This window comes from Podarcis bocagei, assembly GCF_964188305.1.
Source record: "Podarcis bocagei genome assembly, chromosome: 7".
NCBI classification, from domain to species: Eukaryota; Metazoa; Chordata; class Lepidosauria; order Squamata; family Lacertidae; genus Podarcis; species Podarcis bocagei.
In genome coordinates, this window is record NC_138132.1 from 29350437 (window position 1) to 29375761 (window position 25325).

Sequence of the window (25325 nt, forward strand, 5' to 3'; positions counted from 1 at the left end):
ACAAACCTGTGGTTGCCAAGACACTGTGAATGAAAAGGGCAGTAATTGCAAAAGGAGCCAGTGGTGAGAGAAGGGGATGCCTAACAATTCCTGCCAATTCCCTCATGCAGATATCTCCAGAGGTCCCCCCCCCCAACCAGCAGTATGTTGCTGCTGTTATAGTTGATTTATTGTTGTTGTTTAGTCGTTTAGTCATGTCCGACTCTTCATGACCCCATGGACCAGAGCACGCCAGGCACTTCTGTCTTCCACTGCCCCCCGCAGTTTGGTCAAACTCATGCTTGTAGCTTCGAAAACACTATCCCAGTGTTTCCCAACCGGTGTTCCGCGGCACACTACTGTGCCGTGAGACATCGGCTGGTGTGCCGTGGGAGGGAGGCGGGCGAGAGGCGGCGGCGGCGAGGATCCGGCGGGGGTGGGGGGAGCGGGGGCCGTCGTGCGCAACCGAACTCACTTGGCGCGCTGCCGGCTTGTCCTCCTTCAACCCGGGTCGGGCCAGGCCTGCTCACGTCCCCGGGTCCCCTAGCAGCAGCAGCAGCAGCAGCAGCCATAACAACAACAATGATCTCAAGCCCCGCCGCCGCCCCCTCCTCCGCCCGCTATCGCAGCCGCCGCCGCCTCAGCTGCCGCCGCCCCTCAGTCCCTCGCTCTGCTGCCTCCTCCCACCCCGGCAAGGGGGAGGGAAAAAACTCACTTTTGTGCGTCCCTCCCGGCGTGACGCTGCGCGCTGACGTCACGGGGCGGGGCTTTAATGGTGGTGTGCCGCGAGATTTTTTTCCGATAAACAGGTGTGCCGTTGCCCCAAAACGTTTGGGAAACACTGCACTATCCAACCATCTCATCCTCTGTCGTCCCCTTCTCCTTGTGCCCTCCATCTTTCCCAACATCAGGGTCTTTTCCAGGGAGTCTTCTCTTCTCATGAGGTGGCCAAAGTATTGGAGCCTCAGCTTCACAATCTGTTCTTCCAGTGAGCACTCAGAGCTAATTTCCTTAAGAATGGATGTATTTGATCTTCTTGCAGTTCATGGGACTCTCAAGAGTCTCCTCCAGCACCATCATTCAAAAGCATCAATTCTTCGGCGATCAGTCTTCTTTATGGTCCAGCTCTCACTTCCATACATCACTACTGCATAGCTTTTACTATATGGACCTTTGTTGGCAAGGTGATGTCTCTACTTTTTAAGTAGAGTCTGCTTTCCTCCCAAGAAGCAGGCGTCTTTTAATTTCGTGGCTGCTTCACCATCTGCACTGATCATGGAGCCCAAGAAAGTAATTAACTACATTCTAAACCACTGTCACAAGGTGATTCACACATAAAATAATTAAAAACAGTTAATAACACAAAAAAGGCAAAAGATGCTGTTGTCTTACTTTCGGTGTACCATAAAGCTCAGTTTATTTACACAGCACTATTGTGAAAACATTGACAGTACATCCAGCCAACATCAGATTTGATGGTGTAGAATTAAGAATGATAAAAGAGCTATGCAGTGAAGCCACAATCCTGAAAATAAAATCTGATGTAGATCAACCTTACCCAACCTGGTGACCTCCAGATGTTTTAGATTGCAACTGCTTTAAGACCCAGCCAGCAAGCCTAGCTTAGATATTCCTAAACAATCCAAGCTAATAGAAGCTCCTTGCCTAATCTAGAGTAGACACCATTGATGGATTTGACAGTCAGCCACTGTTCTCTACTGGGGATATTGGAGTTGTGCCCAAGGAGAGGTCTGGCTATGTGTGATGGGCTTCTCTTTCTTCTGCTCATTTAGACAAACGGGGCAGGGGCATGGGGGACAGAATACAAGGGAAACCATCCGGACCTCTAATGCTGACCAGACCAAAGTGCTGTCCAGCATAGATATGGGTTTAAATACTACCTGACTCCTGTGTTTGAGAACTTGGAACCATGGAGAAATCCAAAGCACCAAAAGAGGCCCTTCAAATAATGTCACCCTCTTGCCTCAAGAAGCTGAAGTTATCTATCTTTTTTACGGATACAGTGTTCTGCTGACCATGGATATTCTACCCATGGAATTGGTTGGTTTCCAGTGACACTACACAAGACACTTTAGTATTTTCAGCATTATAGCAATGAAGCATCCTACATTGGCATATAGGGAGCCACCTTAGACTGAGTCAGACCATTAGCCCATCTAGCTCAGTATTGCCAACACTGACTGGCAGGATTTCAGACAGGAGTCTCTCGTAGTCCTACCTGGTGAGGCATGCAAAACAGATGATCTACCTTTGAACTGTATGATGCTTCCCCACGTGCACTGAAAAAGCCACACCCGGGTTGAAAAGCCTCCACGACAAAAGACAAGAGGTATCTCTTTGTACCGTGGAAAACAACATTTAGTAACCAGAAGAGAGTGGAGGTGAAGTCAACCTGCCAAGACCCAAGCCTCTAAGATGACTATTTCACCCTGCTGCCAGTGATGTGTTTGAAAGGAACTTTTGTTTCAAGGGAACTGTCCTAACTTGGAAATGAAAAAGAATTATGGTCTAGTGCATAATCATCCCTGCCCATTGGCCATGAAGGCTGGGGCTGATGGGAGCTGTAGTTTAGCAACATCTGGAGGGCCAGGTTACCTATACCTGGTCTAGTGAGATGCTGCTCCTTCCCCAAAACAGGCCCAGAAGCAGACTTCAGCATAGTGATGGGTGTGCATGATGGCCAGGCCTAAACATCGGTCAAGACACCTGTTTATGTGACAGGATGAGAGGGCTGGCAAAGAAAATGAGGTTCTGAGAACATGCAGGCTGTTCTATAACCAAAAGGGTATTGCTTATGTTGATGAATATGTTTTGGGCTTGTTTTGAAAACACATTGTACTATGAGATAAAGAAGCATGCTAGTCTGTTTTTTTCTATATAAGCTTGGGATTCTCTGCTTGGGGCAGAGCAGCTTGTAACACTCTGGTGTCAGGCTGCTTCTCCTTGCATGCTTGAAATAAAGGAGCCCCAGGCTGTGTCCTGATTCAAATACAACATGTGGCTATTTTTCCACAACAATATAAAAAAAACCCCTTTTGATCAGAACAGCAGCACCGAGGGAGAGAGGTGCACTAACCTTTTCACCCTGCAGTGTTGTCTTTATTCAAAATCCTATCCTACAGTTCCTATTAGTGGTTGCTTGGGGAGGGGGGGGGGGGAGATGCAGGCAATAGTGCAGGATTGAAAGGGTTAAACACACTTTCATCCTTGATTGGCCACTGCTTTAAATAAAAGTGAAGGCCCCCACAGTTGCTTTTAGGTACATGTGTGTCGGGATGTGTGTGTGTGTGTGTTTGTCATGTCTATTTTTGGCTTAGAGGTTTTCCTGTTCTAAAAAGGCACTCTCTCTTCCCAGAGCTAAAAAAAAAAGTAAATAGTTCCTATTCAATAAATTAACACTTAAGAAACCATTAAAAAAGCATCAAGTGTAGCCAGCCAACAGAGAGGGTCATATTCTTCTGCTTGGGGCTTGAACCCAAACAATAAATAACAGAGGTTCAGTACCCTGTGGTTGGAACAGGCAGTTTTGAGAACACAGATGTCATTTTGTGGTTAAATCACACAGAGGTCTCCAGCATGCTTGTACAATTGGAAAACAACCTCTTTCATTTATAATGGAAAGGCAAAAAGGAAATTAAAAGGCTCATTCGTCCCCTACACTACCTCACCTCCTCTGCTACGTAGCTCTTTTAATGAGCAAAACATTTTGCATAGTAGATAAATGAATGAAGCAGACCTTATGGGGTTTCCCCCAAGATGGTGGTTCCAGGTCAACATTCACCAATTACTCAATAAGATTTACGTCCCTGAATTATTAGTCTAATAATAATGCCATTCCGCCTGAAGTGTACAGTGCATCATGGAAAATGCAAAGCATGCTGCAGATAAAAAGCTGGTTCCCCACCTCCAGACTTAACTGAAAAGTTTAAAGCAAGTGTGCAAAGATTAAACACCCCATGGTTAGCATCAACCACTTTTTACGTGACGGGTTTGTTTTCATGCAGATCACATATTTTTAAAAGTGAATATATTAAAACAGCCTAAAAGGCAGAGAGAGGTAAAAACAACCAGCATTGCTGAAGTTGCTTGAATGCTGAAACAAGTGTCCAACTGGTTTCTGGTTCCAGACCTACATCTAAGACATTCTGGTTTACTCCTCTGGATGCATTCCTATCACAAAAAGACCCAGAGTTGACAGACAACAACCTAAAAGGCAGCATTATGGTATGAGCAACAGAAACAGTCAACCTCAGTCACTGACTCAGTCAGTGATTCACAGCATACATCTCCTCCAAAGCTAAAATCAGTGGAAGTTGTATACTATATCCCAACTCTGGTGATGAACAATGGGGTGGGGAGTTATCATGAATAAGTGTGCAGGAAAAGATGGAGGGAACAAAAAGGATCACTAATAAGGCCTCATCTTGATTTAGAACAGCAGACAAGAACCTGTGGTCCTCCAGATGTTGCTGGTCTAAAACTCACACCATCCCTGGTCACACTGGTTGAGGCTGATGTTCAAGTCCATCAACATCTGGAGGACCACAGGTTCTCCATTCCTGGATCTAGAATTAACTACTGCCAAGTTAGTGTGTGGTCCTGGAGTTTCTGCAAATTTATTCAAAGTGCTTCATATACGCACTCATACACAAATCCATTTTCATAACTCTTTAAGGTGGCGATTAACTTAGCCCATTCATTACCACAGGCCTATTCATTACCACAGGACCAAGTGCAAATAACTTTTTCATGATAAGGGCCATATAGAGCTCTGATGTATGAAGGGTCCAGAAAGCAACAGCAACCTGTAACTTGGACAGGGGAGGGGGGGAAAAGAGGGGAGTTAGTACTTAGATTTTATTTCTGCCATTTTGGAATGAAGCCCCATGTAAATACTTTCTGCAAATAATAAAAAAGCAAACAAACCATGTACACAATAGCAACACAATGAGCAACTTTCCATCCCAGCCCACTCCCCGTTGAGCTAACTTTTCTATTGGCAGGAATGAGCCCTTACCCCCACACAAGGGGAGCAATCAAAATGCAATCTCTGACCCACAATATGAATCGACACAACTGAAATTATACATTTGTAGGGAAGGTCTAAATTGCTGTCCTGCAAGATAAATAGCAGAAAGCCAGTTGCATGCTGTGTGTTTGTGGGCCGTTGTTGTTGGGACTCTCAATCTTATCTGACATCTTCAAATGTTTGGCTAGTTTTCTCCTTAAGGTACAAAGCAGCAGCCAGGTAGCATGAGCAGGTCTAATTAAAACAGGAATTGACATGTGTAAGCTTTGGTTCATATTAAAAATATTCTGGGTTGTATCCAATGCTAGTGATACTCAGAGTGGAAGAACTGAAATAAATGGACAACTTTGGTCTATTAAGTTCAATGAGTCCATGCTGAGTAAAACTTAAGCTGGATACAACCATATGTTGTATGTGGTGGGGAAGGCGCATGAACCCAAAGCTCTGCTTGAGACCCGTACAACCCACATACTGAGTCGTGTTATGTGATCATAAAGGGAATTTTATCAGGAAAACAGAGTCTAAACTCACCCTTTAGTTCCTGCTGTTTGACCAGCAATATTACAGCCATCAGAATATCCTGAGTTCCTTTTGACGTAGCTATACATCCTGTTACAGTTTAGCTTAGCGAGGCCGATGCAGCTGCTTGCGTCCTGCAACAATCAACTTAGCTTTCATATTACACGGGTAGGGGACCCTTAAGTACAGTTCAGTTTTTAAAGTTGTCATTCCATACACACTTAATCCATAAATAAACTGACTTTTTTTGTTGTTGACTTAGCGGTGCTTAAAAAGAAGAAGGGATGAATAAATAAGAGGACCACACTTGGAGGCATTATGCCAGTCCCTTACAAGGGCTTTCACTCCCCTTTGTCATGCTCCATGACCCGGTAGGGAGGCACAGATGACCCCCTCGAACCATGTTCCTCCTGCACTATTGGCAACGTAGCAGGTGCGTAGATCTCAGAGATGGCGTCGTTGTTCTCCAGGGCACCATAGGAAAATGACGTTTTGAGCTCAGGCTGAACTGCTGTTCCGTTGTCATGCAAATTCTGCATGCCTAGAGACAAGAAGGGGAGGGAAAATATTTCATTTGAAAGGGGCTTTTTTTGAGGGGGTGAGGGACTATAAACTGCTTTCTTTCCCACTTATGCACATAATCATACGAAGCTGGTTTATATTAAATCAGAACACTGATCTGTCAAGCCTAGTGCTACATCCTCTGACCAGCAGTGGCTGTCTAGGGCCTCAGGTTGGCGTCTTTTCCAGCCTTACCACCCAAGGTCCTTTTCACTTGGCAACTGACAGGAATTGAACTTGGGATCTTTTGCATAGTAAAACACTAAATAATAAATAAAGGGCTTTATTTACGGAAGGGTTGGGGAACCCGTGATCCTCCAGATATTGTTGGGCTAGAATTCCCACCATCCATTGATTTTTGGCCATGGTAGCTGGGGATGATGGGAGCTGGTGTTTGGTAACATCTGAAGGGCCAAAGCTTCTCAATCCCTGATTTATGTGAGGCAACTCCCTACAAGTGTCTCCATAATCATTCTATGGCTGTTACTTATGTCAAGGGACACCAGAGAGGTTAAGGAGGAAACTTTGCTTCAAAACATATAAAGAGTCAGAGGCAGTTGGCAAAGTACTTATAAAGAATTGTGAAAGAATTAAAATAAGCATATTCCTCTCTTTAAGCAATATTTATCGTAAGTTGTTACTTAATAAGTAATAAGTAAATGTCAAGACCACAAACAACTGAAAACTGAAAACCCTCTTTCTAGGCCAGGGGTGCCTGAGCTGCGGCCAGCCAAGATGATGTTGGACTCCAACTCCCATCATCCCTGACCACTGGCCATGCTGGTGGGGCTGATGGGAGTTAAGAGTCCACAGCAAATGGAGAACCACAGGTTACTCAGACCTATTCTAGGCAAATTGGATGGCTCAGCCACCACCAAGAGGGACACCATTAGGAGAGAGAGGGCAAGGCTCTGGCTGGCTGGCTGGCTGGCTGACTCCAGCTACAAAAGCTGAGACTGCTGAATAGAATGTGGTGGAACCTCGGGTTGCGAATGTGATCCATGCGGGAGGCACGTTTGCAACCCGCAGCATCGCATCTGCACACGTGCAGGTCGCAATTTGGCGCTTCTGCACATGCGCAAAGAGCAATTTAGAGCTTCTGTGCATGCGCAAGCACCGAAACCAGGAATAACCCGTTCCGGTACTTCCGGGTTCGGCATGGTGCGCAACCCGAAAACATGCAACCTGAAGCATCTGTAACCTGAGGTACCACTGTATGGGAGTGGGGTAGTATTTGGGGGAGAGGGTATTGTTTGGGGGCCGTTGCTGTTGTTGCTTTTTTTTGTATCTTTATTTTTGACCGTATGATTTATGTGGAAATTGTTCAGTCTGGTTGTGTTCTTTTTGATGTTTTGCATATTGTTTGACTACTTTTGTTATGTTTGTAGTTACACAATTTTTTAATATGTTGTAAGCCGACTCAAGCATAACTTTAACTTTGGAAAGGCAGCATACAAGTAAAATGATTGATTGAGAATTGTCCAGAAAACAGGCCCAATAAAACCAGTTCTGGGCATTTTTGAAGGGAAGCCATGGCTATTGAAAGTGATAGAATACTGCTTTAAATATGTAATGCAGCTGGGGCCAGACAGGCAGATGACATTTTGAAAAATGTGTAACTATTAACTTGCTCATGAAAAGAAAGAATTATTATTATTTTTTGGCCTTACTTGGCATAGCATCCATGGAGATGTACGGTTCGAAAAAGATTGATTTCCTCTTGTTTCTAGTGATCAAGAAGACGCCTAAAAATGCAATGAGGCACCTGGGTAGGGGGTGGGGGGAATAAGAGAATACAATTGCTTTGTGAAATAACAGAAGGAGCAAAGAAGCTGACAGCAAAGGAATTTAAACAACAACTTGATCTCATGTTAGCCAGTTATTTCTTAAAAAGGCTGAAAAAGCTGTTTTCCTACTGACCAATGCAGTTCATGAGGCAAAGCAATACTGTAAACAGTTCTAGAAAAGAGCTCACTGGTATAACATTGTGCTATGCAAGCGCTATTTGTAGACTGCACTAAATAAAACGAGTTCCTGCAACAAGATTGTAATTCTGCAGCCTGCTTTGAGGACGAAACTGTACAATCATTGGCTATATGTTACTGTTTTTAAACATTTTTCGATCTTGATATTTTAACATGTTTTCACTTTATTTTAAATTGTATTACTACTTTATTGTTTGCTGCCCTGGGCAACTTTGGGAGAATGGGTGGGGTAAAAATAAAAATAAAAATCTTCACCACCACCCCCATAAAATTGCTTGTATACATAGCAACTGGGACACCACTTTGTCTATGGCAGAACTAATGAAAGGAGCCCAGAGCACCATTAACTCAGGTTTCTTTTCAGGATTAGCTTAAATGCCAAGGCCTGCCTGCTCAGGATGGAGACAAAGTGCAGGGAGAAATGTGGCTTACCACCTGCTTGCCTGTCTTTCTTGGCTTATAACATCTGCCAAGACGGGACAGAACGGTTTGGGTCAGGAGGTAATAGAGAGAAAGAGAAGTCCCTTCTGCCTTGAGAGGGAGAGAGAGAGACTGCTCATAAAAGAAAACTCTCTCTGGATCGTGAGAACTGACAACCTGCTGGTCTTTAATAATGTCACATTACATGTGTGATAGCTGAGGTTGTAGTCCAAAAGGTCTGGAGGGCACCAGGACAGCAAAGTCTGGACTAAGGCAGCTACTAAGGCTTTGAGGTGCTAAGAATTGGGAATTCCCGTCTGCCCCACCCAGATTATGTAAAATGAAATGATGAAGCAAAAGTTCCCAAAATAATAGCACACTGCACTACCCCTAAATCAATACCGTAAACTTACCCCAAGGCAAACATGCATATATGAAGTATGTCTTCTCCAATGAAGTCCAAGTAGAAGATTGCACCTGACCCAGGAGGCAGGGGGAAATGGAAACATGACATACAGCATCTTCAAACACAAATTTGTTGCCAATTGCTAGACAAAAGCTAATCATCTGTTATTTCATTTTATATTACGCATGGGAAGCAACTGGGAGTTGTAGTAATTCCAAAGACCTGGAGGGCAATAGTTGGCCAAAGGCCGAGTTATACCTTCACTCCTGGCATCTGGTACAGTCATCCCTTATTACCCTTGTTTATCCCTTCCCTTCCCTGTGAAACTATGCTATGCTGTAATCCAGCCTTTGCCAACCTGGTGCCCTCCAGATGTTTGGGACGGCAACTCCCACCAGCCATTATTTTCTTAGGAGCCCATCTCAGGCCACAGAAATTGGTTGACCTGCTCCAGCCACCAGTTTATGTTATTTTTCCTTATTTCTTTTACCTGCAGTAATTGATATTGCAGTGGACAAGATGTATCCTATGCTGGCAATCTGTGATGCATCGTACAGCTGTGTTGCTTGTGTTAAAAACCTACGATCAAGAAGTAGAATTAATAATTAAACAGGCATGCAATCAATCAATCAATCAATCAATCAATCAGTTTAAGGAGTGTGTTGTTAAAAACATTAAGTATTTAAGCAGGGGGTCAGACTGATAGGTAAGAGCCCTCTTCAGCCACATATCCCCTAGCAACTAGTATAGAGGTAGACTGCCTCTGAAGCTGGAAGTTCCATTCATCAGCTATGGCTAAAACAGCCATCAATATGATTTTATATTGCATTCTTCTGTCCAATTTCTTTTAAAAAGCTATCTAAGCCAGTGGTCATCACCAAGTCTCCATTTGTTATTACATGTTTGCACCACCACCCGCCAAGGAGCTCAGAGTGGAAGACATGTGCTTCACCACCACCCCTTATATCTTGTAATTTACATTAGGTTCAGATAATCACCCAAGGCATTTTACAGCCAAGCGGAGATTTGAATCCAGGTGTCTATGGTTAGGTATCCAGCTAATATTTATACCTACAGCTCAAAAGAGGCTGACCTAATCATAACAATCATTGATTCCTTTTAGTCTCTATTAAAGCAGACACTGTATACATCTGAAAACCTTATGAATTATTCCACATCAGTTACAGAATGAAGGGTGGGTAATAATAACAACAATAAAATAAAATAAAATAAAATAAATAAAATAAAAAAATAAATAAAATAAAAAATAATAATTCCTGGGGCACACTTTACCTCCAGCTTACCAGCTTATAAAATTTTCCTTCTACAGCAGGGTTTGAGGAATGTGTGGCTCTCCAGATGTTGCTAGACTACAGTTTCCATCATCCCTGACCACTGATGATGCTGGCTGGGGCTGATGGGAGTTGAAGTCCAACATCTGGAGGGCTAAAGACTCCCCAACGCTGCTCTATAGTTGCCCCCCTTGATTGCTTTCCCCTTCAGTCTGCACTAACCCATCCTCAAATGCTTTTTCTTTTCTTAACAGACACAGATCAGGCTTGGTAAGCTATCTATGCCTTGATAGCTAAGAACAAAAACTTGACGTCCTGGGGCAGCAGATCTTAGATCAACAGATGCTAAGAAACGATGACGGAGGTTGGCTGTCTAGTTGCTCACTCTCGGCAGCCAGGGTGTCAGAATGGGTGGTTGTTTGGTCTGACCCAAAAGGGCAATTTTTCTGCACTGCAGCACATTGACTGTAAGCAACGGGAAGGCGTTCCTCAAATGTATCCTTAAAATGTCACAAGGTACTTTGCAGAAGAGGAAAAGCAGCTAACAGCTACTAAAAGGCCCACTGCCAGTAATAACAACGAACAATACAATTACCTAGCTTTCCCCCCTGGGGCTGCTCTTTAATGTATTATTCATTTTAATTAAATTTCAATTATGCTGACATTCAGTTGTACGCTACAGCTGGAAAATAAGGTTGCTCTTAGAAAAAGGGAGAGGAAGGAAGCTCCGAGCCACTTACGTTGCCTGAAAGGATGCTGTTGCCACCATGCAAACCACCATGATGTAGAAAATGGGGTAGCCCAGCTGAAGGTTCCCTCGTATCGAAACCACCACCATGCCTGCCACTGCCTTCACTGTGATGACTGTCATAGAACCTAAAACATATTTAAGACAACAACCCTCCCATCACTAGAGAACAAGGAAAATGACAGTCACAGGAAGCAAAACGTCCAATAGTAATGAGTTCCACAAGTCCCACCGATGGGAACATTAGAGTCCTGCTGGATGAGGCCAGTGACCCATCTAGGCCAGCATCCTGTTCTCACAGTGGCCAGCCAGAGGGACGCAGGTGGCGCTGTGGTCTAAACCACTGAGCCTCTTGAGCTTGCTGATCAGAAGGTCAGTGGTGCGACAGGGTGAGCTCCCGTTGCTCTGTCCCAGCTTATGCCAACCTAGCAGTTTGAAAGCGCACCAGTGCAAGTAGATAAATAGGTACTGCTGTGGCAGGAAGGTAAACAGCGTTTCCATGTGCTCTGGCTTCTGTCACAGTGTTCCACTGCACCAGAAGCAGTTTAGTCATGTTGCCCACATGACCTGGAAAGCTGTCTGTGGACAAACGCTGGCTCCTTCAGCCTAAAATCGAGTCCTTTTACGTTCTTCGGTCCTTTTACATTCTTGGGAAGCCTGCAAACAGGACCCAAGCACAACTGCACTCCCCCCACTTGCCATTCCCAGCAACTGGTATTCAGAGGCATAAGGCCTCTGGCAGTAGAGGTCAAACATAGTCCTTGTCCTCCATGAATGTGTCGAGTCTTCTTTTAAAGCCATTCAAGTTGGTGGCTATCCCTATCTCTTGTGAGAGCAAATTCTACCATTTGACTACAGTCCCATCTGCACTATGCATTTAAAGCAGTACCATACCACTTTAAACTGGCATGGCTTCCCCCAGAGAATCCTGGGAAGTGTAGTTTGTTAAGAGTGCTGAGAGTTGTTAAGAGACCTCTATTCCCCTCACAGAGCTACAATTCCCAGAGTTCACCAAGAAGGACCGACTGTGAAAGCAGCTCTGACAATTGTAGCTATGGGGGGGGGGGATAAGGGTCTCCAAACAAACAAACAAAGGCTTTTTTTGTTTGTTTGCCTTACAACAGCAGGGATACTGGAATAAAAATACACAGACCTATGCTGCATTAGGGCTGCTTTCATAATTCATGAATTTCAATTCCGATATGGGCAGCGGGCATTGTTTTGTTTTTGGTAATATGTGCACCTTACACTGGGACCCATTAGGAAAAAGGGTGGTATAAAAGTTTTGACAAACAAGCTAGGCAGCCAACTAACCACAGGCCTACTCTGACTCAACAGACACAGTGGTGGAAGATTAAGCCAAGTGCTTGAAACTTCAATGTTGTGTGAACATAGCGCATGTGTGAAGCTTACCCAGGAGTGCTGCCAACAGCAGAATCACCACAATATAGTTAGCTTTCCTCTCTTTGTAGAAATACAACAGCAGGCAGAAAATGATGATCTCTACCAGCTAAGAGAAAGAAGAAGAAAAAGATGATGCAGAAATAAATATGGGCTTTAAAAACAAACAAGTCAACACACACTTTAGTTTTGTAAGAACTGGAGAGGTGACTCCATTTGGGAAATGGAAAAAGAATGGGCAACAGCTGCTTCATTTCGCAACAACCTGGGAATTTTGTTTTTTTCCTCCAATTTCCATCCTACCCTGACGGCACATAGAAACAGGTAGGTGTTGGTCTGATGCAGTTATGTATATATATATAAAATAATAAATTGTCCAGTAGCACCTTAGAGACCAACTAAGTTTGTTTCTGGTATAAGCTTTCATGTGCATGCACACTTCTTCAGATACCAAAGGGGTTGGTATCTGAAGAAGTGTACATGCACACGAAAGCTTATACCAAGAACAAACGTAATTGGTCTCTAAGGTGCTACTGGACAATTTATTTATTTTTAAAAATATTTTGGCACATAGAAAGTTACAGTGTTTTACATAGCACAAAGGTATGCATTTTCTCCTCTTTCATTTATATCCTTTCTTCTGTTATGGAACCTGAGGCAGCGTACATGTGCTTCCCAGATGGTCACCCATCCAACCAGACCTCAGACCTGCTTCTCTTTAGTAAGGTGGTAGCCTTATGCAATGTGAATATGCCCTCCCTGGGATTTACCTCTTCCCCAGGCACATGCTCTGCCATTTTCAGTCTTTATGAATGTAAAGGGAGCCCTGATAGACCAGAGCCAAGTTTCATCTGGCCTGGCATCCTGTTTCAAGCAACAATGAGAAGCTCACAAGCAGGTGCATGATGGAGCTCTTAATTCACCTAGGATAGCAACAAAGCCACCTGCCATTTGTCTCCAGCATCCAGCCCCAATATGCTGTTCCTTCCACCCTCCTCTACACTGTTGCAGGGGATCTCTGTCCCCACCTCAACCCACATTCCTCTGCTTAAGAAGTAGCCAATGTGGTATGCTTTCCAAATGTTGCTAGACTACAACTCCCAGAACTCCTGGCCAGTGGCCATGCTGGTAGGGGCTGGTGGAACCTGATTTCCTTCCACCTGTTCCTTCCACCCTCCTCTACACTGTTGCAGGGGATCTCTGTCCCCACCTCAACCCACATTCCTCTGCTTAAGAAGTAGCCAATGTGGTATGCTTTCCAAATGTTGCTAGACTACAACTCCCAGAACTCCTGGCCAGTGGCCATGCTGGTAGGGGCTGGTGGAACCTGATTTCCAACAGTATCTAGAGGGAACCACATGGGCATCTTATGATGTTCCAGCTGTGAAAATGGAGCGGAAGAGGTTGGGATGACACACCCTTTGGGCCTCAGCTCAGAGACAGCTTGCTAGTGTAGGATAAAAACCTAGGGAAATAAAATCTTTCAAGTCATTGCCAGTAAAGGGTCTTGGATTCTCCAAAATTTAAGGATGCCAGTTTCAGAAAGTGTGGGCAGCTGTAAAGAGACCCATAACCCCTTTTCTATATCCAAACCTGCATGGGTTTCCCTGTAAAAAAAACGAACACCCCATGGGCAACGTTTTTCCTTAAAACCCCAAACCAGGCAAGCAGATTCTTGGATGTAGGCAAAGCACCCCAGATAGTATCACTCCAAGACTGGCCTCCTTACCATATATAAGAGAAACGGCCAGCTGACCAAGTGCTTAGTGATGTTCTCTCCTGTCATGGTCTCATGACTGTTAGGCCCGAAGGTTATCAGCAGGTATGTCCCGACAATAGCCAAGCCACAGCCTACGAAGGACAAAACATAGCGCCCTTTGGCAGGAGGAAGGGAGGAGAAGCTGTGTTAGTGGGTTAGTTCAGAGGCCTGTGGCTGTTTGGACGACATACACAAGACAAGGACAATGGGAGGAGTCATGGACTAGTCCATGTTATTGATGACTGGTGAGTTTGATTATTACCGGCTGGTGTGTGGAAGGGATTTATGAAAGAAAATTCTGGTTTTAAATAGTTTATTATTATTATTTAGATTTATATACTACCCTTCATCAGGGCAGTTCACAAGATAAAAATACAAGATGTATAAATGGTTGAAATAAATAAATGCGTAATGGCTATTTGTAAGGGAGTGAGCATGAGATTGTGAGGATGGTTGAATGTTATTGAGAGCTTGATTTTTGTTTAACAACTGCACACACAGATGCACATTTGTTTTTCAGAATTTTATAACAATTTATAACAATTTCATAACAACTACGATTATAGTTAACATATATGGATATTGTGAGTTTGAGAGTTTGTTTTGCATAGCAATTCTGACATTTGTATATATGTGCACTCACACTTTTCTATTTCTTCGAATTTTATATGGCTATGATTATTGTGATAAATACAAAACAACATAATATCTATATACTTTGATTTTCTTCTTACTTAAGAATGGTTGAGATTGTGTTTATTGTATACCTAGGCACTTGGATTTTATTAAAGGCAAACCACTTTGAGATCTATTGATTGCTAGTGGTATATAGACTACTCAGCCTTTTGCGAGTACTGTGCTATTTGCCATAAAAATGCTAAAATTCTGCGAAATCCAGAGTAAAATAAAGCTAAACTGTTTTGGTTTCTGTAGCGATGTGCAAAACTCTGAAGAAAATTCATGCCAAGTCTCTCCAGTAGTCATAGATGCAGAGTCATAAATAGCAATTTCATACATATAGAGAGCGACAGAGAGAGAGAGGAATATATATATATATATATATATATATATATATATGCTTTCGTAGATTTTCACGGGTACAGGAATGTAGGTTTTGGTGTCTTCGGGTGTCTTCCCGTGTAAGAGTTGGGGTGTCTAGGCGACGTTTCGACGAGGTCTCACTCGTCATCTTCAGGCTGGTGCTTTCGGCTTCTTGTTACTAGAACAGAGCAGGATCTCAGTGTTTGAGTTCCTATAAATACTGTTGAGGGGGTGTGGTGTATAGCCTCCAACGTTCTGGGCAGATAGGAAGTTCCTAGGTTAATGTGCCTTTTCTTCTTTTGTTCATTAATTACTTGAGGGATATCTTGAGTGATTACTTGAGTGATATTCTGAGTACCACTTAGGAGGGTCATTAGGTGTGGATTAGTTGCTAAAGCTTTCGTGTCTTGACCTCTTGACCTTGTGAAGAGTTTTTCTGAGAAGATGGTTGTACTGCACTTAGTTGTGCTCTGGCTTGGCTTCGTGTATAGGGGCGAGCTGTGGTTTTGTGCCCTGTGCCAGCCAGATCTGTGTAGGGATTGCAGGGGGGTGCAGCATCCGGAGGTGCCACTATGGTTTGGCTACTGGATGGTGTCTGTAATTTATCTGTGGAGAGGGCTCTTCACAAGGTCAAGAGGTCAAGACACGAAAGCTTTAGCAACTAATCCACACCTAATGACCCTCCTAAGTGGTACTCAGAATATCACTCAAGTAATCACTCAAGATATCCCTCAAGTAATTAATGAACAAAAGAAGAAAAGGCACATTAACCTAGGAACTTCCTATCTGCCCAGAACGTTGGAGGCTATACACCACACCCCCTCAACAGTATTTATAGGAACTCAAACACTGAGATCCTGCTCTGTTCTAGTAACAAGAAGCCGAAAGCACCAGCCTGAAGATGACGAGTGAGACCTCGTCGAAACGTCGCCTAGACACCCCAACTCTTACACGGGAAGACACCCGAAGACACCAAAACCTATATATATATATATATATATATATATATATATATATATATATATATATATGCTAGATAAGAATGGTTCTGAACATTTAAGAATACTGCCAGCAGTGCCTGACATTTTCACTTCTCAAACTGATCCTGCTTAGAACCTGTTATGCAAAAATTGCTTATGTTCAGTTTTATATATTCCTGTCTCTTCCTGATCCTGTAAGGCTGGCCAGCAGTATTCATTAACTGAATTTGCTTTACTGTGTTGGGCTGCTGACACAGAACCCACTAGATGGTCCAAGTGTCCCCTTGCCTGGCCTTCTGCCCCCTCTAAGCCTCTGCATACACAGAGACCTAGATTTCATCATGCACCTTAAACACCCACCCAGTTTAATTAGAGTTTAGAAAGGGGGAGGGGACACCTTAATGTAACTTATTGCTATTTTATTTAATGGCCACATGATCTTCAATGCCCATCTTGTCCAGGTTGTGTCACCCTAGCTACCGCAGCTGGCTCCATCAGGCTCCCTTCCGCCAGCTTGTGCACAGCCCCTGATCAGAAGGGAGACAAACCTCCAGGCAAAGAAGTGCCTGCAAACTCCCCCTTTCCTCTTATTCAGGCTCTCAGTGTGCCACAGAACTACTATATGCAGGCAGCTGGGCTAGCAACACTCACAAATTTAAGCTCTGCATCTCCGAAACAATGAAAAGCTAGCCTGCCCTCACAAGGTCGTTCCTTACAAATTAGCAGCCAAGAAAGAAGAAAAAAGCAATTTGCAAGAACAACGGGAGCTTCCAGGACTGAGTGCCAGGAACCAATTCTCATTAACTTGTACACACATGCAGAAGAGAATGAGGAGGCAGCAAAGGAAAACCAGCAACAGAAAGCCACATTCTACGCCAGAGCTAAAAAAGTATTTTAAAATCCAGAACTTACTCAAGAAGTCTTTCGGCTTCCATTTTTCCTTAATGAATATGATTCCAATGATTGCACTTGCTGAGAAAATAATGACAGGTGAAGGATGTTACTAACACAAGGGAGAGTAAAGTACTTATATAGCTTCCCTTTTAGGGTGCAAACCCTTGCAAAGGCAGCTTGCAATGCCACCAACTAACTGAATACATATATGTACAAATATAAACTCTATCTATATGTAGATAGTTATAGAACAAATATAATTACAAAATAAAACATAACAAATGTAATATAAATATATAAAGTAACCATAACACAAATTTGGCATGATTTGGGTCCTAATTTGGCCCATAACGCAGTGCTCCCCAAACGATGGCCACCTATCCCACAGCTGACATCATATGTGACATCAGGTGTGGAGCTGGCAGAGAAACAGTTGGATTGGTTACACGAACAAGTTTCCCTGCAGTCAGTCCCTGTAAAAAGCAGCTTTGTCTGCCCTAGGCTTGAGTACTGGGCTGGCAAATCCCCTTGCACTGCACTTTCCAAATGCCTGGCAACCAGCTGGCTGTCAAGCACTTGGAAAACACCATGCAGGGGATTTTCAGCAGGTGGGCAAGACAAACAACCTATCAATCAACCAACCAACCAACCAACCAACCAACCAATCAATCAATCAATCACCTGACATAATTAGGATGTCAGGAGATTGGTAGGTGGGGTGCCCCACCCACCTGACAAAGTTGGGCTGCGACCTGGCCCACCAGGCCAAAAAGTTTCCCTACCTTTGATATAATAAAAAGGTAAAGGGATCCCTGATCATTAGGTCCAGTCGTGACTGACTCTGGGGTTGTGGCGCTCATCTCGCTTTATTAGCCGAGGGAGCTGGCGCACAGCTTCCGGGTCATGTGGCCAGCATGACTAAGCTGCTTCTTGCGAACCAGAGCAGCGCACGGATACGCTGTTTACCTTCCCACCGGAGCAGTACCAATTTATCTACTTGCACTTTGACGTGCTTTCGAACTGCTAGGTTGGCAGGAGCAGGGACCAAGCGATAGGAGCTCACCCCGTCACGGGGATTCGAACCACCAACCTTCTGATCAGCAAGTCCTAGGCTCTGTGGTTTAACCCACAGCACTAAAAACAGACCCATAAGTTGGAGCACCTAGAAAAATGGCAAGGATTAAACATTAAGTCAAACTGGAGGCTTGTGAAATGTCACACACATATGTATGTATCCATATTTAAGAAGAAAGCCACACTCTACCTTCTGTGTCCCACTTCCCCTTCCCCTATAAGCTTTTTAAATAAGACAAACTTGTGTGAAGATACGTTTACCTATAACAGACACGGCACCAAGTGGCACAATCAGGGAAAGGGGCGCAAAGGCATAGGCAGAGAAGACCCCCAGCTCCCCCAGGAACAGCAGGAACAGGCCACACCACCATGTCTTGGTCTTGAAGTAGGCCCGGTGGTCTTTGCAACCCACCAGCCGGATATGGCTGTATTTCTAAAGAGAGAAGGGGGAAAGGCAACAAGAAGTCACAGTGGCATTATTATTTTTTTGCTGCTGAGGTTTGCTCTGGAATCCTTTTGCTTTTGTTTCCCCCACTGCTCACCTGGAGGTTTAGTGCGATGCTGATAACGAGGTGTCCAAAAATAGCCAGCAGGGCACCAATCAGATTTTCCTGCAAGAAAAAAGGATATATGCAGGTATTAGCTTTCTACCCCACCTGCACATACAGAAAACATGCTTGACTGGCCAAGTATGGATAAGGCTTGATAACATGGGACTTTCTTCCGAGTTGACATGTCTCTCACATAAGTAGCTATCAGTCTGCAGCCTTAAGGCAGTTTCAATGTAAAAAAGCCTTAGGGTAGGGAGAGCAAGGATTACACACCTCCGTCATTGGTGCTGTGCAATGCCAGGTCCATAGGCAACAAAACTGCCACCATGCGTGACTTTTTTGTCTCGCAGGGGATTGACCTGGCTTGCGTGACGGAGACCTGGGTACGGGAAGGCGAAGTAGTCTCCCTACATGAGATAACACCCCCAGGTTTCTCTGTCCTCCATCAATCGCGGACTGTGGGTCGGGGGGGAGGAGTAGCGTTGTTATTCCGGGAGGATTGCTCTTTCAGAGCTCTGCCATCACCGGCGATCTCCGGCATTGAATGTGTTGGTCTCGTGTGGGGCACCAAGGAGAGCTTGGCTGTCTGGCTGGTGTACCGACCACCCAGCACATCTGCAGCCACCCTGTCAGATCTGCTGGAGGTGGTGGCGGGCTGGGCCTTGGAGTTCCCAAACCTACTGGTTTTGGGAGACTTCAACGTCCATGCCGATGCCGCTCCCTCCTCACAGGCTCTGGACCTAGTGACTTCCATGGCAACACTAGGGCTCTCCCAGTTTGTTTTGGGCCCCACTCATCAAGCAGGCCACACTCTGGATCTGATCTTTGGGGCTGGCATAGATGTGATCATGCTCCCCGCTGTGAAAGTGCCATGGTCTGATCACTACGCTTTAAAAGCCAAGATTGACTTCCCGCTCCTCCCCGGCTTGGGTGGCGAACCTATTTGGGCTCGTCCGCGAAAACTGATGGATCCTGATAGATTCCGACAAGCCTTGCGGAACCCTGCTCCTCCTGGCGACTCATTAGATGACCTTGTTGAGGACTGGAATAACCGGCTCTTGGCAGCCATTGATGAGATCGCGCCTAAGCGCCCTCTGCGACCCCGTCGAAACCGGGCCCCTTGGTTTACTGAGGAGCTCCGGAAAATGAAGCGGGATCTCAGACGGCTAGAGCGAGTATGGCGACGGACTCGTGACGGAGCCTCAAGAACATCTTATAGGACGCTTATGAAAGCCTATGAGATGGCTATGAAAGCTGCTAAGAAATCTTACTTTGCAGCTTCCATTGCATCCGCTAGCTCTCGCCCGGCACAACTTTTTAGAATAATTAGGTCAATAACATCCTTAGGAGGACAACCAAATTTAAGCACAAATTCGACCCACAGCTGTGAGGCATTCGCGAGCTTTTTTGCGGAGAAAGTCCTGTTGCTCCGCCGTGACCTCCCTGCCAATTTAGATACAGTGACTGAACTGGAGGCCCCTCGACTGACTTCAGGTCCAGTGTTGGACCATTTCGATCGGATACTCCCTACTGATGTGGATAGATTCCTCCAAGTTGGTAGGCCCACCACCTGCCTCCTTGATCCGTGCCCGTCTTGGCTGATTAGGGAGTGTCCAGATGTTGCGCGGACCCCCCTGGTTGAAATTATCAATTTGTCCCTTGACACGGGGACATTCCCAGGGGAACTGAAGGAAGCAGTGGTGCGTCCACTCTTAAAGAAAACTTCATTAGATCCCTTAGACCTATCCAATTACCGCCCAGTTTCAAATCTTCCATACCTGGGTAAGGTAATTGAGAGAGCGGTTGCTGAACAGCTTGGTAGGTTTCTGGAGGAAACATCGGCATTAGATCCATTTCAGTCCGGTTTCCGTCCTGGTTTTGGGACGGAGACGGCTCTGGTTGCCCTAACAGATGATATCCGTAGACAACTGGATCGAGGCGGGTCAGGACTGCTGATCCTTTTAGATTTGTCAGCAGCCTTTGACATGGTCGATCATGATCTTCTGGACCACCGCCTCGCAGACGTGGGGATACAGGGCATAGCCCGTAACTGGTTGTGCTCTTTTATCTCTGGTCGGGGACAGAGGGTGGCACTAGGGAGGGAAATGTCGTCACGCCACTCCTTGGTGTGTGGAGTGCCGCAGGGTGCAATTCTCTCCCCAATGCTTTTTAACATCTTTATGCGCCCCCTTGCCCAGATTATCCGGAGCTTTGGGCTGGGCTGTCATCAATATGCTGATGACACTCAGCTCTATCTGCTGATGGATGGCCACACCAACGCGGCCCCTTACACACTGACCAGATGCTTGGAAGCTGTGGCTGGATGGTTTCATGGGAGCCGATTGAAACTAAATCCTTCGAAGACAGAGGTCCTATGGCTAGGTCGGGATAGCATGGGGATGAGGGACCAACTCCCTTCTCTTGCGAGGGCCCAATTAGTGCCATTGCCTTCCGTTAAGAGTTTGGGTGTAATCCTTGACGCCTCCCTTTCCATGGAGGCGCAAGTCACAGCAACAGCCAAGGCGACATTTTTCCACCTTCGCCGCATCAAGCAGTTGGTCCCTTACCTTTCCCGCCCCGACCTGGCCACAGTGATCCATGCAACAGTCATCTCCAGGCTTGACTACTGTAATTCGCTCTACGCGGGGCTGCCCTTGAAGCTGTCCCAGAAACTCCAGCGGGTACAGAATGCTGCAGCGAGGCTCCTCACGGGGTCTCTGCCACGGGAGCATATTCATCCAGTGCTTTTCAAGCTGCACTGGCTCCCGGTGGAGTACAGGGTCAGATTTAAGGTGCTGCTTTTGACCTTTAAAGCCCTTCACGGCCTAGGACCCTCGTACCTACGGGACCGCCTCACCTGGTATGCCCCACGGAGAGCCTCAAGGTCCATAAATAACAACACCCTAGTGGTCCCAGGCCCTAAGGAAGTTAGATTGGCTTCAACCAGAGCCAGGGCCTTTTCAACTCTGGCTCCGGCCTGGTGGAACGCTCTGCCTCATGAGACCAGGGCCCTGCAGGATCTGATTTCTTTCCGCAGGGCCTGTAAGACAGAGTTGTTCCGCCTAGCCTTTGGATTGGAGCCAATTTGATTCCCTCCCCCCCTTTTTCTTTTTTCTTTTCCTTCTCCTGCAATGAGGCTTCATTTTAATATTTTAATGTTCCATTATTTTAATGTTGTATTTTATTTTTGTTTTTAAGTTGTAATCACTCATCTTGTTTTTATTATTGCTTGTAAGCCGCTCTGAGCCCGGCCTTGGCTGGGGAGGGCAGGGTATAAATAAAAAATTATTATTATTATTATTATTATTATTATTATTATTATTATTATTATTAATGTACCGTAAATAGTCAAACAAATTCAAATTCTGCCAAGGTGGCTTACAACATCATCACAACACTGTGCCAAAAGGAAGCAAATTCAGCCACCAATCGCGGCAACGGGTTCTCTCCTACCTACTAGTCCTTCCCACAATCCCTTTCTCCCTGAGCTGGACAATAAATTACACTAGTCCTGGAGCCATTTAGCCCAATCCCTTTCCCTTATTTTTATTTAGCTCAATCCTTTTTATTTCCTTCTTGTTGGCTAAAGGGAAAGAAGCACAAGACCGCTCCTCACTTCCATCGTGTGGGCCAGAGTCCAGCAAGGTGATGGATACGGCAAATGAACTGCCTTCAGTTCTCCTGGGGGCCAATCTTAGGATTGCAGAGTTAGGCTGAAGTTCTATACCCCTTACCTGGGAGTAAGCCCTACTGGACTCCATAGGACTTACCTCTGAGTAGACATGCACAGGGTTATGCAGACAGCAGCCTTAGTGTGGTTTAAATGTTCTGTTCAAACTAATACAAACTTTTAACTTGAAATTATTTTGAAGACCTGACAATTCAGTCAGTTACACAATTCAACAGTGTACACCAAATGTACTCCATAGTGGGTGCCTCAAAAATGATATATTGTATACAGTGGTACCTCGGGTTAAGTACTTAATTCGTTCCAGAGGTCCGTTCTTAACCTGAAACTGTTCTTAACCTGAAGCACCACTTTAGCTAATGGGGCCTCCTGCTGCCGCCACACCGCCATCATGGATTTCTGTTCTCATCCTGAAGCAAAGTTCTTAACACGAGGTACTATTTCTGGGTTAGCGGAGTCTGTAACCTGAAGCATATGTAACCTGAAGCGTATGTAACCCAAAGTACCACTGTAGTTGGAAAAGGTTCGGAGCAGGGTAACCAAAATGATAAAGGGGATGGAGGGACTTCCCTGTGAGAAAGGTTTCAGCCTTTTGGGCTTTGTAGCTTGGAGGAAAGGCGGAAACTGTATAAAATTAGGCATGGCATGGTGAAAGCTGTGGTCTAAACCACTGAGCCTAGGGCTTGCCGATCGGAAGGTCGGCAGTTAGAATCCCCATGACGGGGGTGAGCGTCCGTTGTTCTGTCCCAGCTCCTGCCTACCTAGTAGTTCAAAAGCACGTCAAGTGCAAGTAGATAAATAGGTACCGCTCCAGCAGGAAGGTAAACGGCGTTTCCGTGCACTGCTCTGGTTCGCCAGAAGCAGCTTAGTCATGCTGGCCACATGACCCGGAAAGCTGTCTGCGGACAAATGCCGGCTCCCTCAGCCAGTAAAGCGAGATGAGCGCCGCAACCCCAGAGTTGTCCATGACTGGACCTAATGGTCAGGGGTCCCTTTAAGACTAGAACTCGTGGACACTTCAAATGAAGCTGCATATTGGAAGATCCAGGATGGACAAAAGAAATGTACATCTTCTTCACAAAGTGTATCATTATGGAATTCATTCCCACAAGAGGTAGCCACCAACTTGGATGGCTTTAAAAAAGGGATTAGACATGGAGAAAGATATCAAGGGCTACTAACCCTGATGGATATGGTCTACCTCCACTGTTGTAGGCAGCAAGCCTCTGCTTACCAATTGCTAGAAACAACAGAGGGGAGAGTCCAAAGGCACTCAGTTGGCCACTTTAAGGACAGGATGCTGGACTAGGTGGGCCACAGGCCTGATCCAGCAGCGTCTTCTTATGTTCTTACGGGGGGGGGGGGCTTAAGCCAGAGACTGGTGAAGCACACTGGACAGCACCGCAAGGAACAGGAGCATGCAACAGTGGCGTAGCGTGAGTTGTCAGCACCCGGGGCAACGCAAGTAATTTGCGCCCCCTAATCCGGGGCAAGGCACGTAATTTGCGCCCCCCCTAACCCCTAACCTGCGAGTTGCCGCTGGCGCTGCTGCCCAAACGACGCCGCTTGCACGGAGGAGGAGGGGGGCAGAGAGGCGAGGAAAATGCAACGGCCCAGCAGCGGCAGCGGCGGAGGCGGGGCTGTGAGGAGAGGCTGCCTGGCGCGTCCTCCGCGGCGAGCGCTGAGAGCCACTGCCTGCCGGGCGCCTTCAGCCGGGAGCCACGAGACATGCGGCTCTGCTACAGCCTGCGCCCGAGGCTCTTCGGCGACTCCAGAGGCAGCGAGCGCACCCCCCCAGATGTTGCGCCCGGTACGGCCTGCCCCCCTTGCACCCCCCACGCTACGCCACTGACATGCAACACCGGAATGCTAAATTACTTCGTATTGTCTGTCAGTAGTACATTAAGGTAATATCCATACACTGTCATGTGCTTTTGTCTGGCTTAGGACACTGTGGAGCAGGCAGAAAGCTCAGCTGCCCCCCCCATGTCACCCCAACTCACAGCTTCCCCTCCAACAGTCATGTCAGGTAGAAATTTCTCTGTGATGTTTTTTTCTCCATGGGAAAAAATCCTGTGCATCGTTTCAGAAAAGTTAATTAGTAACACAATGAAGGGATACAATACCCTTCAAGCTGTGCTCTTTCAAAGATGTGATTAAGGGTTTTTAAAAAATGTGACTATCCCTAGGAAGCATATAACCATGTGTGTAAACACAAAACCTATGTATATTTATTTAGGTTATGAGTGTAACTAAAAGATAAAAAGCAACTCAGACGTCACGTGCTAAATCAGGTACTATTACATTTAGGACCTTAAAAAAATGAATCTAAGACTGTGTACACACCATACGTTTAAAATGCATGACTCAACCCCCCCAAATCCTGGGAACTAACCCCAACAGAGCTACAAATTGCAGCACCCTTAACAAGTCACACCCCCAGGTTTCTTTTTTTCTGGTGTGTGTGTGTGTGTTTTAAATGTATAGTGTGTACTCAGCCCAAATTTACATAGGATTGTTGAGCTTTTTTGTGCAAAGTTGTTGAGCTTTCTTTGCAAAATCTCCATTTTTAAATACTGTAACTTTTTATAATGATGTTTTTAAGTGTTGGAAGTTGCCTTGAATCCCAACTTCGGAGCAAGGCGGGATATAAAAATATAATACAAAGAATTCATCCTCACCATCATTATCATGTTCATGCACTGCACGTCAAAACTGTGGTGAAGCACAGAACATAGAACTATAGATTTGGAAGGGGCCCTGACGGTCATCTAGTCTAAAACCACGCAATGGAGGAATATGCAGCTGTCCCATACGGGAATTGAACCTGCAACCTTGGCATTGTCAGAACCACACTCTAAACAGCTGAGCTATCAACTGAGCTGATGAAAAGGCCTGAGGGCCTCCCCCTAAGACCCAAGAATGGAATGACAACAGCAGCAGCCCAAGCGGCAACTTACTCTGGCTTCCACAAATA

At 45.5% G+C, this 25325-nt stretch overlaps 1 protein-coding gene across 3 annotated transcripts in view; it reads right to left on the bottom strand.

Annotated features, from left to right (window-relative positions):
- Nucleotides 1–1362: 1362 nt before the first annotated feature.
- Nucleotides 1363–25325, bottom strand: part of NIPAL3 (NIPA like domain containing 3) — a 34011-nt gene continuing 10048 nt past the window's right edge. For 2 of the 3 annotated variants that reach the window (XM_081204090.1, XM_081204091.1), the window contains 10 exons: nt 18652–18720; nt 18371–18542; nt 17054–17113; nt 14091–14236; nt 12374–12470; nt 10953–11088; nt 9411–9499; nt 8928–8991; nt 7780–7874; nt 1363–6089 (listed from right to left, as the gene is read on the bottom strand). In XM_081204090.1, coding sequence (XP_081060216.1) covers nt 5890–6089; nt 7780–7874; nt 8928–8991; nt 9411–9499; nt 10953–11088; nt 12374–12470; nt 14091–14236; nt 17054–17113; nt 18371–18542; nt 18652–18720 — 1128 coding nt within the window. In that variant the 3' untranslated portion in view covers nt 1363–5889. The remainder of the gene's footprint in view (nt 6090–7779; nt 7875–8927; nt 8992–9410; nt 9500–10952; nt 11089–12373; nt 12471–14090; nt 14237–17053; nt 17114–18370; nt 18543–18651; nt 18721–25325) is intronic. The other variant, XM_081204092.1, reaches the window with a different exon arrangement.